The following is a 13,806-nucleotide window of genomic DNA, read 5'->3' on the forward strand; positions in this document are numbered from 1 at the left end:
GAGGCCGGGGTCTCACAGGAAATGTGAACGTGTCACCTGATATTGGAATCTATCTTAAACCTGGTGCTTTTCTATATAGAAGGAGGGGTGTAGACCCAGAGAGACAAAATATTGTCTTTTGCTAAAGATATAAAAGGGGGTGGAACAGAACAAAGGAGGCTGCCAGTCATGAGAACACCCCTGCTTTCCACCTAAGATGTCTGCTGTAACTAACAAGGACTGTACCAGGGGGAAAGGATTGGGCCCAGACTAGGAAGGAGTCTAGTCAGTGAAAGAGGCTTATTAGAACAACTCTGAGGGTGAGATGTTACCTGTAACTAGTTTCTTAATGTATTAGGCTTACACTTGTGTTTTTTGCTTTATTTTGCTTGGTAACTTTGTTCTGTCTGTTATTACTTGAAACCTCTTATATCCTATATTTTATTCTTAATGAAATCACTTTTGTTTATTATTGAACCCAGAGTAAGTGATTATTACGTGGGGGAGCAAACAGCTGTGCATATCTCTCTATCAGTGATATAGAGGGTGAACAACTTATGAGTTTACCCTGCACAAGCTTTGTGAAGAGTAAAACGGATTTATCTGGAGTTTAGATCCCAATTGGAGTTGGGTGTCTAGGTGCTGGAGATAGGAGACCTAATGAGCAGTTTTGGGTTATTGTGTGCAGTTTGGGGGCGTGGACCAGACCCGGGTCTGTGTTGTAGCAGACTAGCATGTCTGGCTCAACAAGGCAGGGCTCTGGAGTCCCAAGCTGGCAGGGAAAATGGGCTCAGAGGTAATCTCAGCACATCATGTGACAGTTGCAAGAGAGTCTCTGTGACCAAACCCATCACATCAGTCTCCATCTGTCTCCCTGCAGGCCAACATAGAGCCACCCAACACACCTCATGAGAGAAACATCACGCCTGGAACAGATTTTCAAAAAGGGTTTAATAAGAAAAAGCAAAAATTCACAATGAAGAAATGTTAGGAACAAAAAATCAGGGAAGTTCCAGACTGTTTGATCAATGGGAAATTAGAGGGAAAATCACAGCCCTTATCTCAGTCACAATGATTTCTTGCATTTAAACAAAATTGAAATAAAAAAGCTAATTGAAGTAGTTCCCAGGCAGGGATTGTCTCCAGTACCTCCCATGGCCCAATGAGCATTTGGGAAAGGAAGAGTCTAACCATACAGCATTTACATCCTCACAGGATATTTGATCTGAACCCAGGCATTCTTATATTGATGTCCCAGAGCCACCATCATCAACATCATCATAACCCGGGTCATGAGGAGGTGGAGACAGGACGTCACTCTCAGCCCTAGAGGCCCCTTCACTTCTTAGCGAGTGCAGGTTCCAGCCTGAAAATAGTAAGGAGGTCACATTACAGTCAATGTATCCATTCTCTACCAATGTGCACTCTCATAATGGATGGGCAACAAACAGTATGGACTGTGAATCAGCCCCTGCCCACAGTTTTCCTGAGTGGGCCTCTGACAAGTTTAGTCCATTATCTCTCTCTGTTCTTTAAAGAAAACATGTGGGAGGAGATTCTGTCTGTGCTGAGACCTCCCTGGTACAGGAGAAGTGTGGGGGTGGCAATGAGCTGGTGATGACTCCCTGATAGGCCACTGGGAGCTGCTGTAACTCCTGACAGCTGATATAGTCCCTAAGGGACCACATGGTGACTGGAGAAGGATGGGGACCCTGACCCATGGGCCTTACCTAGACATCACAGATCTCACCTACCCACGCAATGCTGTTTCTCACATTATTCCCATCAAGACAGAAGAAATGCAGATTTCATCCCAACCCAGTTTCCCCTGAGGTGCAAAGTGGCAGCTCAGCTCTGATCCTATGCTAATGGGAACATTTACATATTGAAGAGAATGATTTCAAACCTGATGCCAGGCCACTAACTAACCACACTCCATGGACCTGCTCCTCTCATTACCGCCCAGGGCACTTGTTTGGGGACAGGCACTTTGGCCCCGATCCTGCCAATGGACTCTTGTAACTTAGATGATTTGGACAATTCCACTGAAGTCAGCAAGACTATTCATGTGAGTAAAGTGACAGATGGGATCTAGTATTTGTAGGACCATGGACCTTAATAAGAAATCTTCTTTATTTCTTGATTTAAGTCCATTTAACTCAGGGCTGCCCAAAGGATTCAGGGGGCCCAGGGCAAAGCAAATTCGGGGGCCCCTTCCATAAAAAAAAGTTGCAATACTATAGAATACTATGTTCTTGGGGGGGCCCTGCGGGGCTCGGGGCCTGGGGAAAATTGCCCTACTTGTGCCGCCCCCGGTTTAGTAGAGGACAGGGTGGGGATACAGCTGGGAGTTTACCAATAACTGTATTTCAGTGCAGTGTCAGTGAACTCTAGTGGCCAGTAAAGGCTCTTCCAGGTGAGCTGTCCACATACCACTCACCTGTCTGTGACTCCCAGTTCGTGACACTTCCCCCATGGGCCACAGTGACTTCCTGGTCACTTAGTCCAGAACCAGGATCATCTTCAGGGTCAGAAATTTCTCTGGCATCATCATAACCATCCCCTGGGTCATCTCCAGGCAGGGCAGGGACCTCTGAAATAAAGATGTGAATTAATGGAAATGAGAAGAGGCTTTCCACTGAATAGAGAAATAAGCTACATGCCAGGTGTGGCAAACGAGGGAGTTATGTGTATCATTTCTTATGAATGCCACCATGTCATAGTATAATTCCCAATTTTGAATCTTAGCCTCCAAAATATGGGTACTAGCATGAATTCCCCTAAGCTTAATTACTAGCTTAGATCCTGTAGTGCTGCCACCAATCAGGACTTAGAGTAGAGTGCCTGATAAACTCTGGTCTCCCCCAGCGCCTTCCCTGGGGACCCCAAGACCCAAATTCTTTGAGTCTCACAACAAAGGGGAATAAACCATTTCCCTTCCCCCTTCTTTCTTCCTCCCAGCTCCTTTCCGCCCTGGGTATACTAGGAGATCACCGTGATTCAAACTCCTTGAATCACCACACAGAGAGGAATGATACCTTCCCCCCTCCTCTTTTCCCTTCACCCAGAGGCAATCCAGATTCAAACTCCGTGAATCTAAAACAAAGAGGAAATTCACTTTTCCCTTCTCCCCCCTGCTCTCTTTCCCTTCTCCCCACCAATTCCCTGGTGTACACAGACTCAGTTCCTTTGAGCCTTAACTAGGAGGAAAAAAATCAGACAGGTCTTAAAGCAAAGCTTTTAATAAAAAGAAAGAAAAAAGGTAAAAGTTTATCTCTGCAATTTAGATGGTAAAAAGTTACAGGGTCTGTCAGCTTATAGAAACTAGAAAGAAGCCTCCCCCCCAGCAAAATACAATTTAAAATACTTTCAGCAAACTACACATTTGCAAATAAAGGAAAACAAATAAAAAGACTATACCGCCTTTCTACCTTTATACTCACAAAATTGGAATAGAAGATTAGAGAGCCTGTAGGTACGAGTCGTCATGCTCAGAGCCCAGAGAGAACAAAGCAAAACCCAAAAAACACAAACAAACGCTTCCCTCCACCGAGATTTGAAAGTATCTTGTCTCCTGATTGGTCCCCTGTTTGTTAACCCTTTACAGGTAAAAGAGACATTAATCCTTAACTATCTGTTTATGACACACATACACCTCAGTTTAGCTATTTGATATTATCCTGCCAGACTGCACAGAGAAAATCAAAGGAGGCTATTGGCGGGGAAGCAAACATAAAACATAAAACTAACAAAGACATGGCTCCTTAAGGGCATGAGGGGAGCTGTGAATTGTGGAATGCATCTCCCTGGCTCCAGCCAGGCTAGTCTTGGGTTAATTCTTCCCAGCCCTGAGCTCAGGATCAAAGGGCAGACTAGGGATTGAAAGAGGTGGAACAGCAGTAGCCAAGGGGTAATGTGGTTTCTGGAAGGGGATTCACTGTTTACCTCGACCGTCTGGAGTCTTGGGGATGTTGTTCAAGGCAGACTCCTCCACGCTGTCGTAATCCAACCGAGACCCCTGTCAAACCTTAGTCCCAGATTTGGACCTTAGCGTCCAAAATATGGGGGTTAGCATGAAAACCTCCAAGCTTAGTTACCAGCTTGGACCTGGTACTTGCTGCCACCACCCAAAAAATTAGAGTGTTTTGGGGCACTCTGGTCCCCCTGAAAAACCTTCCCTGGGGACCCCAAGACCCAAATCCCTTGAGTCTCACAACAAAGGGAAAGAATCCTTTTTCCCTTCCCCCCTCCAGGTGCTCCTGGAGAGATACACAGACACAAGCTCTGTGAATCCAAACAGAGTGACTCCCCCTCTCCGTTCCCAGTCCTGGAAACAAAAGCACTTTCCTCTTCACCCAGAGGGAATGCAAAATCAGGCTAGCAAATCCAACACACACAGATCTCCCCCTGATTTCTTCCTCCCACCAATTCCCTGGTGAGAACAGACTAAATTTCCCTGAAATTTCCCAGAAAAGAAAACTCCAACAGGTCTCAAAAAGAAAGCTTTATATAAAAAAGAAAGAAAAAATACATACAAATGGTCTCTCTGTATTAAGGTGACACATACAGGGTCAATTGCTTAAAAGAATATTGAATAAACAGCCTTATTCAAAAAGAATACAAATCAAAGCACTCCAGCACTTATATTCATGCAAATACCAAAGAAAAGAAACCATAGAACTTACTATCTGATCTCTTTGTCCTTACACTTAGAAACAGAAGATTAGAAAGCAGAAACTACTTCTCCAAAGCTCAGAGAAAGCAGGCAGACAGACAAAAGACTCAGACACAAACCTCCCTCCACCCAGAGTTGAAAAAAATCCGGTTTCCTGATTGGTCCTCTGGTCAGGTGCTTCAGGTGAAAGAGACATTAACCCTTAGCTATCTGTTTATGACACGCCCCCCAAATTGCAGACAGTGGGGAAGCTCACTGGCGGCGATTTCTTTCTAGAACTTTAAAATAAACAGATTACTACAACACATGCACCTTTACATATACTACTAAGTATATAACTAACAGACTTCTACATTTTAAGAACACTTTTTAACTACTGAATTCTGAGAAACTCTCATGGGAGAGAGCATCAGCAACTTTGTTAGAAGCTCCTGTGATGTGTTGAATTTTAAAATTAAAATCTTGGAGAGCTAAACTTCAACGAAGAAGTTTCTTGTTGTTCCCCTTGGCAGTATGAAGCCACTTTAGTGCAGCATGGTCAGTTTCTAGTTGGAACCGCTGTCCCCAAACATATGGGCGTAGCTTTTCCAGGGCGTACACAATGGCATAGCATTTCTTTTCACTGACTGACCAGTGACTTTCCCGCTCAGACAGTTTCTTGCTGAGAAACACGACAGGATAGAAGTTGTGATCTGTTGCTTCCTGCATGAGCACTGCTCCTATACCACGCTCAGATGCATCCGTGGTTACTAGGAATGGCTTGTCAAAGTCCGGGGCCCTGAGTACAGGGTCAGACATGAGCGTTGCCTTGAGTTGGGTAAAGGCCTTTTGACACTTATCAGTCCACTTAACGGCATTTGGCTGGGTCTTTTTGGTTAGGTCGGTCAATGGGGCAGCGATTTGGCTGTAGTGTGGTACAAATCGCCTGTAGTATTCGGCCAAGCCTAAGAAGGATTGGACCTGTTTTTTTGACCTTGGGACAGGCCACTTTTGGATAGCATCCACCTTGGTCTGTAGGGGGTTTATGGTTCCTCGACCCACCTGGTGCCCCAGGTAAGTTACTCTGTTTTGGCCTATTTGACACTTTTTGGCCTTAACAGTTAGTCCGGCCTGCCTGATGCTCTCAAAGACCTTTTCCAGGTGTAGTAGGTGTTTGGGCCAGGAGTCTGAAAAAATGGCCACATCATCGAGGTAGGCAACTGCAAATTCTCCCAGTCCTGCTAGTAGACCATCTACCAGCCTCTGGAAGGTGGCGGGTGCATTTCGAAGGCCGAAAGGAAGGACATTGAATTTATACACCCCCGCATGTGTGACGAATGCTGACCTCTCCTTGGCAGGTTCATCTAGCGGTACTTGCCAGTACCCCTTGGTTAAGTCTATTGTAGAGATGAACTGGGCACGTCCTAACTTCTCCAATAGCTCATCGGTGCGTGGCATTGGATAGTTGTCCGGACAAGTTACCGCATTTAGCTTATGGTAGTCCACGCAAAAGCGTATTTCCCCATCTGGTTTGGGTACCAGAACCACTGGAGATGCCCATGCACTGGTAGATGGGCGGATTATACCCATCTGTGGCATGTTCTGGATCTCCCGTTCTATAGCAGCTTGGGCATGAGGAGACACCCGGTAGGGTGGGGTTCTGATTGGGTGAGCATTACCTGTGTCAATGGAGTGGTATGCCCGTTCAGTCCGTCCTGGGGTGGCTGAGAACAATGGGGCGAAGCTAGTGCACAGCTCCTTGATTTGTCGCCGCTGCAGACATTCCAGGGTGGTTGAGAGGTTCACCTCTTCCATGCCACCGTCTTTTTTCCCATCGTGGTAGACACCGTCAGGCCACTCAGCCTTATCTCCCTGGACTGTAAACTGACAAACCTGTAAGTCTCTGGAATAGAAAGGCTTGAGAGAATTAACATGGTACACTTTAGGCTTTAGTGAGGAATTGGGAAATGCTATGAGGTAGTTTACAGTTCCCAGGCGCTCTTGGACCGTGAATGGCCCTTCCCATGATGCTTCCATCTTATGGGCCTGTTGCGCCTTCAAGACCATAACCTGGTCTCCTACCTTGAAGGAACGTTCTCTGGCATGTCTGTCATACCAGGCCTTTTGCTCTTCCTGAGCATTTTTTAGGTTCTCTCTAGCAAGGGCTAAAGAGTGTCAGAGGGTGCTTTGTAGGTTGCTTACAAAGTCCAGAATGTTAGTTCCTGGAGAAGGCGTAAACCCCTCCCATTGCTGCTTCACCAACTGTAATGGTCCCTTAACCTCGTGACCATACACAAGTTCAAATGGTGAAAACCCTAAACTGGGATGTGATACTCAGGCACTCAGGCAGCGGCACAGTCAGCTGCAGCGGCACAGGAGGCGGCGAACAGAGCGGCTAACAGGGGAGTTTCAGTGGGAGTTCCCAGGGGGAGGTTACAGGGGAGACCAAGGCAGAGGAACCAGGAAGGCAGACCAGAGAAGAGGCAGGGGTCTGCGAGCAGCCCAACCCTTGTTGGTGGCCTGCGGTGTGGTGTGAGGCGTGGATTGCCAGGCACAGAGTTGGAGCGCTACGATGGAGGCGGAGGTAGCAGGTGCAGACACACTGAGGATGACTGGATGCGGTAGCTGCGGCATGTACATGGTCCTAGAGGGAGCACCTGAAAGGAGTTTCATCTGCATGAAGTGCCGCCTGATAGAGCTGCTGGAGGAAAAGGTAAGAGGACTGGAGATGCAAGTGGAAACTCTGGCTGAGTTTAGAAGGGGATTTGAGCAGTTGATGGAACACAGACATGATGAGGCGCAGGGGACAAGCTCAGACAAGTGGATAGAAGCAGGACCGAAGGACTCTGAGGAGGGGCTGCTGGGTGAGGAAAGTGGACGGTGGAAGCATGTGACTAGGAGAACCAGGCACAGGAAAAGACGGGCCAGCGATGGAGTAATAGAACTCAGGAACAGGTTTGCTGAGTTGGGAAATGAAGATGGAGCACAGCAGGCTGCTGAAGGACAAAGGGCGAGGAAGAAGAGGCGAGCAGCTAGTCCTGCAGAAGGAGGGGAGGAGTCGATGGAGGCGACACCAAGTGTGAGCCCTAGGAGGACTGTAAGGGCCAATACAAATCGAAAGGAATTGCGACCACCTGCTGTGGGGGATAGACCGCAGAATCGCACTGTCGCCAGGAAAAGGCAAGTCTACGTGATTGGAGACTCTTTACTGAGAAGAGTAGATAGGCCTGTAACTAGACCTGATCGGGAGAACAGAAGGGTGTGCTGTCTGCCAGGGGCTAAGATACAGGATGTGGACCTGAGGCTGAATACGATCTTAGCAGGAGCGGGAAAGAATCCGTTGATTATCCTTCATGTGGGAACGAATGATACGGCTAGTTACTCGCTGGACTGTATCAAGGAGGACTATGCCAGACTGGGGAAGAGGCTCAAAGAGGCTCAGGTGATCTTCAGTGGGATTCTGCCGGTTCCTAGAGCGGGGCGACAAAGGAGTGACAAGATTATGGCGATCAACAGATGGCTTAGGGAATGGTGTTATAAGGAGGGCTTTGGGATGTATGGTCACTGGGAAGCGTTTACGGATAGACGACTGTTCGCTCAGGATGGACTTCATCTAAGCAAGGAGGGAAATAGAATTCTAGGATGGAGGCTCGCCGACCTCATCAAGAGAGCTTAAAACTAGGAAGTTGGGGGAGATGGTTGGGAGATGTTCGGGAGATCTCCACGCCAGAATGTAACCTGGAGAGGAAAGTAAACAAAGTGAGAGGGGATACCCTTGTGGTCCCAAGATTTGATCCAAGGAGGAATAGTGGAGAAACCAGAGTAACGGGTGATGCTGGTGGTAAAAGGTCTCTGCACGACGGGGGAAAGAATGTCACTGACGCCAAACGCCGAAAATTAAAAGGTCTGTACACTAATGCGAGGAGTCTAGGTAACAAGAAGGAGGAACTGGAGTTACTAGTGCAGGAAGTGAAACCGGATATTATAGGGATAACTGAAACCTGGTGGAATAGTACTCATGACTGGAGCACGGGTATTGAAGGCTATGTGCTGTTTAGAAAAGACAGGAAGAAAGGCAAAGGTGGTGGAGTAGCCTTGTACATCAATGATGACATTAACTGTAGCGAAATAAGAAGCGATGGAATGGATAAGACAGAGTCTGTCTGGGCGAAAATCACATTGGGTAAAAAAGCAACTAGAGCTTCCCCTGAGATAGTGCTTGGCGTGTGCTACAGACCGCCGGGATCTGATTGGGATATGGATAGAGACCTCTTTAATGTCTTTAATGAAGTTAACACAAAGGGGAAATGTGTGATTATGGGGGACTTCAACTTCCCGGATATAGACTGGAGGACGAGTACTTGCAAGAATAATAGGGGTCAGATTTTTCTGGATGTGATAGCGGATGGATTTCTTCATCAAGTAGTTGAAGTACCTACGAGAGGAGATGCCATTTTAGATTTGGTGTTGGTGAGCAGTGAGGACCTTGTAGAAGAAATGGTGGTAGGGGACAACCTTGGTTCGAGTGATCATGAGCTGATTCAGTTCAAACTAGATGGAAGGATAAACAAATGTAGATCTGGGATTAGGGTTTTTGACTTCTCGAGGGCTAATTTTAAAGAGTTAAGGAAATTAGTTAGGGAAGTGGATTGGACGGAGGAATTAGTGGATTTGAATGCGGAGGAGGCTTGGAATTACTTTAAGTCACAGCTGCGGAGACTGTCGGAAGCCTGCATCCCGAGAAAGGGGAAAAAAACCATGGGCAGGAGTTGTAGGCCAAACTGGATGAGCAAACAACTCAGAGAGGGGATTAGACAAAAGCAGAAAGCTTACAGGGAGTGGAAGAAAGGCAGGATCAGTAAGGAAAGCTACCTTGGTGAGGTCAGAACATGCAGGGATAAAGTGAGGAAGGCTAAAAGCCGCATTGAACTGGACCTTGCAAAGGGAATCAAAACCAATAGTAAAAGGTTCTACAGCCACATAAATAAGAAGAAAACAAAGAAAGAAGAAGTGGGGCCGCTATACACTGAGGATGGAATGGAGATTAAGGATAACCTAGGCATGGCCCAACATCTAAACAAGTACTTTGCTTCAGTTTTTAATAAGACTAGTGAGGAACCTTGCGATGATGGACGGATGATAAATGGGAATGTGGATATGGAAGTGGATATTACCGCAACTGAGGTAGAGGCCGTACTTGAACAGCTCGATGGGACGAAGTCGGAGGGCCCGGACAATCTCCCTCCGAGGATATTAAAGGAACTGGCTCGTGAAATTGCGAGCCCGTTAGCGAAAATTTTTAAGCAATCGGTAAACTCGGGGGTTGTGCCGTATGATTGGAAGATTGCTAATGTAGTTCCTATTTTTAAGAAAGGGAATAAAAGTGATCCGGGTAATTATAGGCCTGTTAGCTTGACGTCTGTCGTATGCAAGGTCTTGGAAAAAATTTTAAGGGAGAAAGTAGTCAAGGACATAGAGGTCAATGGTAATTGGGACGAATTGCAACACGGATTTACTAAAGGTAGATCGTGTCAAACCAATCTGATCTCCTTCTTTGAGAAGATGACGGATTACTTAGATAAAGGAAATGCGGTAGATATAATTTACCTAGATTTCAGTAAGGCGTTCGACATGGTTCCGCACGGGGAACTGTTAGTCAAATTGGAGAAGATGGGAATGAATATGAAATTTGTAAGTTGGATAAGGAACTGGTTAAAGGGGAGACTCCAGAGGGTCGTATTGAAAGGTGAATTGTCAGGCTGGAAGGAGGTCACTAGTGGAGTCCCTCAAGGATCGGTTTTGGGACCGATCTTATTTAACTTTTTTATTACTGACCTTGGCACAAAGAGCGGGAATGTGCTAATAAAGTTTGCGGATGACACGAAGCTGGGGGGTATTGCTAACACGGAGAAGGACAGGGATACTATTCAGGAAGATCTGAACCACCTTGTAAACTGGAGTAATAGAAATAGGATGAAATACAATAGTGAAAAGTGCAAGGTTATGCATTTAGGAATTAATAATAAGAATTTTGGATATACGTTGGGGGCGCATCAGTTGGAAGCGACGGAGGAGGAGAAGGACCTTGGGGTACTGGTTAATAGCAGGATGACTATGAGTCGCCAGTGTGATACGGCTGTTAAAAAAGCAAATGCGATTTTGGGATGCATCAGGCGGGGTATTTCCTGCAAGGATAAGGAGGTGTTAGTACCGTTATACAAGGCGTTGGTGAGACCCCATCTTGAATACTGTGTGCAGTTCTGGTGTCCCATGTTCAAGAAGGATGAATTAAAACTGGAACAGGTTCAGAGACGGGCTACAAGGATGATCCGAGGAATGGAAAAACTGCCTTATGAAAGGAGACTCAAAGAGCTTGGCTTGTTTAGCCTGGCCAAAAGAAGGCTGCGGGGGGATATGCTTGCTCTATATAAATATATCAGGGGGGTTAACATTAGGGAGGGAGAGGAATTATTTAAGTTTAGTACTAATGTAGGCACGAGGACGAATGGGTATAAACTGGATATTAGGAAGTTTAGACTTGAAATTAGACGAAGGTTTCTAACCATTAGAGGAGTGAAGTTCTGGAACAGCCTTCCGAGGGAAGTAGTGGGAGCAAAAGACTTTCCTGGCTTTAAGACAAATCTTGATAAGTATATGGAGGGGATGTTATGATAGAATTGTTAATTTGGGCAATTGATCTTGGATTACCACCAGATAGGTCTGCTCAATGGTCTGCGGGGAGATGTTGGATGGCATGGGAACTGAGTTACTGCAGAGAATTCCTTCTTGGGTGCTGGCTGGTGACTCTTGCCCACATGCTCAGGGTTTAGCTGATCGCCATATTTGGGGTCGGGAAGGAATTTTCCTCCAGGGCGGATTGGCAGGGGCCTTGGAGGTTTTTCGCCTTCCCCTGCAGCGTGGGGCATGGGTCGCTTGCTGGTGGTTTCTCTGCAGCTTGAGGTCTTCAAACCAATTTTGAAGATTTCAATAACTCGATCCTGGGATAGGGGTTGTTATAAAATTGAATGGGTGGGGTTCTGTGGCCTGCCTTGTGCAGGAGGTCAGACTAGATGATCAGATTGGTCCCTTCTGACCTATGAGTCTATGAGTCTATGATACAGCCCTGTAGGCAAACAGCAACTGCTGCAACACTAGGTCCCAATTATTGGAGAATTCGTTGATGAATTTTCGTATCATGGCCCCCAAAGTTCCATTGAACCTTTCCACCAGGCCATTGGTTTGATGGTGGTATGGGGTGGCAACCAAGTGATTCACCCCATGAGTTTCCCACAGTTTTTCCATGGTCCCTGCCAGGAAATTAGACCCTGAATCTGTAAGGATGTCGGAGGGCCAACCTACCCTGGCAAAGATGTCTGTTAGGGCCAGGCACACAGTGTTAGCCCTGGTGTTGCCTAGAGCTACTGCTTCCGGCCATTGGGTAGCAAAGTCCACTAACGTCAGTACATACTGCTTTCCTCTGGGCGTCTTTTTTGGGAAAGGACCCAGAATATCCACAGCTACTCGCTGAAATGGGACCTCAATTATGGGGAGTGGCTGGAGAGGGGCCTTGACCTGGTCTTGAGGCTTTCCCACTCTTTGGCACACCTCACAAGACCGGACATACTTGGCAACGTCCTTGCCCATCTCCTCCCAGTGGAAGGACTTCCCCAACCGGTCCTTGGTTCTGTTCACCCCAGCATGGCCACTGGGATGATCATGGGCTAAGCTTAAGAGCTTCCCCCGGTACTTAGTTGGAACCACCAACTGTTTTTGCGGCTGCCATTCTTCCCGGTGTCCACCAGAAAGAATTTCCTTGTATAAAAGTCCTTGGTCTATAACAAACCGGGATCGATTAGAAGAGCTGAGAGGCGGTGGGGTGCTCCGTGCCGTCGCCCAAGCTTTCTGAAGGCTGTCATTTGCTTCCTGCTCAGTCTGGAACTGTTCCCTTGAGGCTGTGGTCACCAGTTCTTCCTCAGACTGTGGACTTGGGCTTGGTCCCTCTGGAAGCGATGTAGATGATGAGGTTGTTTCCGTTGCTGGTGAACCGCTCTCCGCTGGTGCACCTGAGGGTATTTCAGGCTTTGACTGAGCCTTTTGGGTATGGCTGTCTTTTGCTTCTGCCAGTTCTGGCTCGCTGGCGCCCTCTGGCATTGAGTTTGAAGATGTGGTTGCACTTGCTGGTGCTGGTTGCTGTTCCAGTTCCGGGCCTGGGACTGGAGGTGTTGTGGCTGTTTCAGTGGTAGGCATGGAATCCGGGTCCACTACCTCTGTCTGGGTCTCTGGTAACACAGACGGGGCCTCTGTGGACGGCTTAGGAACAGGAATGGGTCTGGAAGCTTGCCTGGTTTGGCTATGTGTAACCATTCCCACTCGCTTGGCCCGCTTCACGTAGTTGGCCAAGTCTTCCCCTAGTAGCATGGGGATAGGATAATTGTCATAGACTGCAAAAGTCCACATTCCTGACCAGCCTTTGTACTGGACAGGCAGTTGAACTGTAGGCAAGTCTAGAGCTTGTGACATGAAGGGGTAAATTGTAACTTTGGCCTTTGGGTTGATGAATTTGGGGTCTACAAAGGATTGGTGGATAGCTGACACTTGTGCCCCCGTGTCTCTCCACGCACTAACCTTTTTTCCGCCCACTCTCAAATTCTCCCTTCGCTCCAAGGGTATTTGAGAGGCATCCGGGCCTGGGGATCTTTGGTGTGATGGTGGTGTAATGAATTGCACTCGCATGGTGTTCTTGGGACAGTTGGCCTTGATATGTCCCAGTTCATTACACTTAAAGCATTTTCCATCTGATGGGTCAGTGGGCCGAGGTGAGTTACTGGAGACTGGTGAGGTGGAAGAATAGGGCGTCTGTGGCTTTACTTGGGTTGTATGTGGGGTCTTTGGCTGTCCTCGGTTGTAGGGTTTATGGTTGGTGTGCCCCCTGGGGTATTCGTTCCCCTTGACCGTAGCTTTCTTGCTTTCTGCCACTTCCATCCATCTGGCTCCAATCTCCCCCGCCTCAGCGAGATTTTTGGGTTTTCCATCTTGTATGTACAGTGTTATGTCCTCAGGAACACCATCCAAGAACTGCTCCATTTGTATGAGGAGGTGCAGTTTTTCCAAGGTTTTAACATTGTGTCCTGATATCCAGGCCTCATAATTTTTCCCAACGTAGTAGGTGTGTT

General features: G+C 47.2%; 1 protein-coding gene across 1 annotated transcript in view; it reads right to left on the reverse strand.

Annotated features, from left to right (window-relative positions):
* LOC115636912 (antigen WC1.1-like) overlaps window positions 1–13,806 on the reverse strand; it is a 710,101-nt gene that overhangs the window by 91,832 nt on the left and 604,463 nt on the right. Inside the window, exon 16 of the mRNA XM_030537633.1 lies at window positions 2,420–2,572. Coding sequence (XP_030393493.1) covers window positions 2,420–2,572 — 153 coding nt within the window. The remainder of the gene's footprint in view (window positions 1–2,419; window positions 2,573–13,806) is intronic.

The sequence above is a fragment of the Gopherus evgoodei genome, chromosome 1, assembly GCF_007399415.2.
Source record: "Gopherus evgoodei ecotype Sinaloan lineage chromosome 1, rGopEvg1_v1.p, whole genome shotgun sequence".
Classification (NCBI taxonomy): Eukaryota; Metazoa; Chordata; order Testudines; family Testudinidae; genus Gopherus; species Gopherus evgoodei.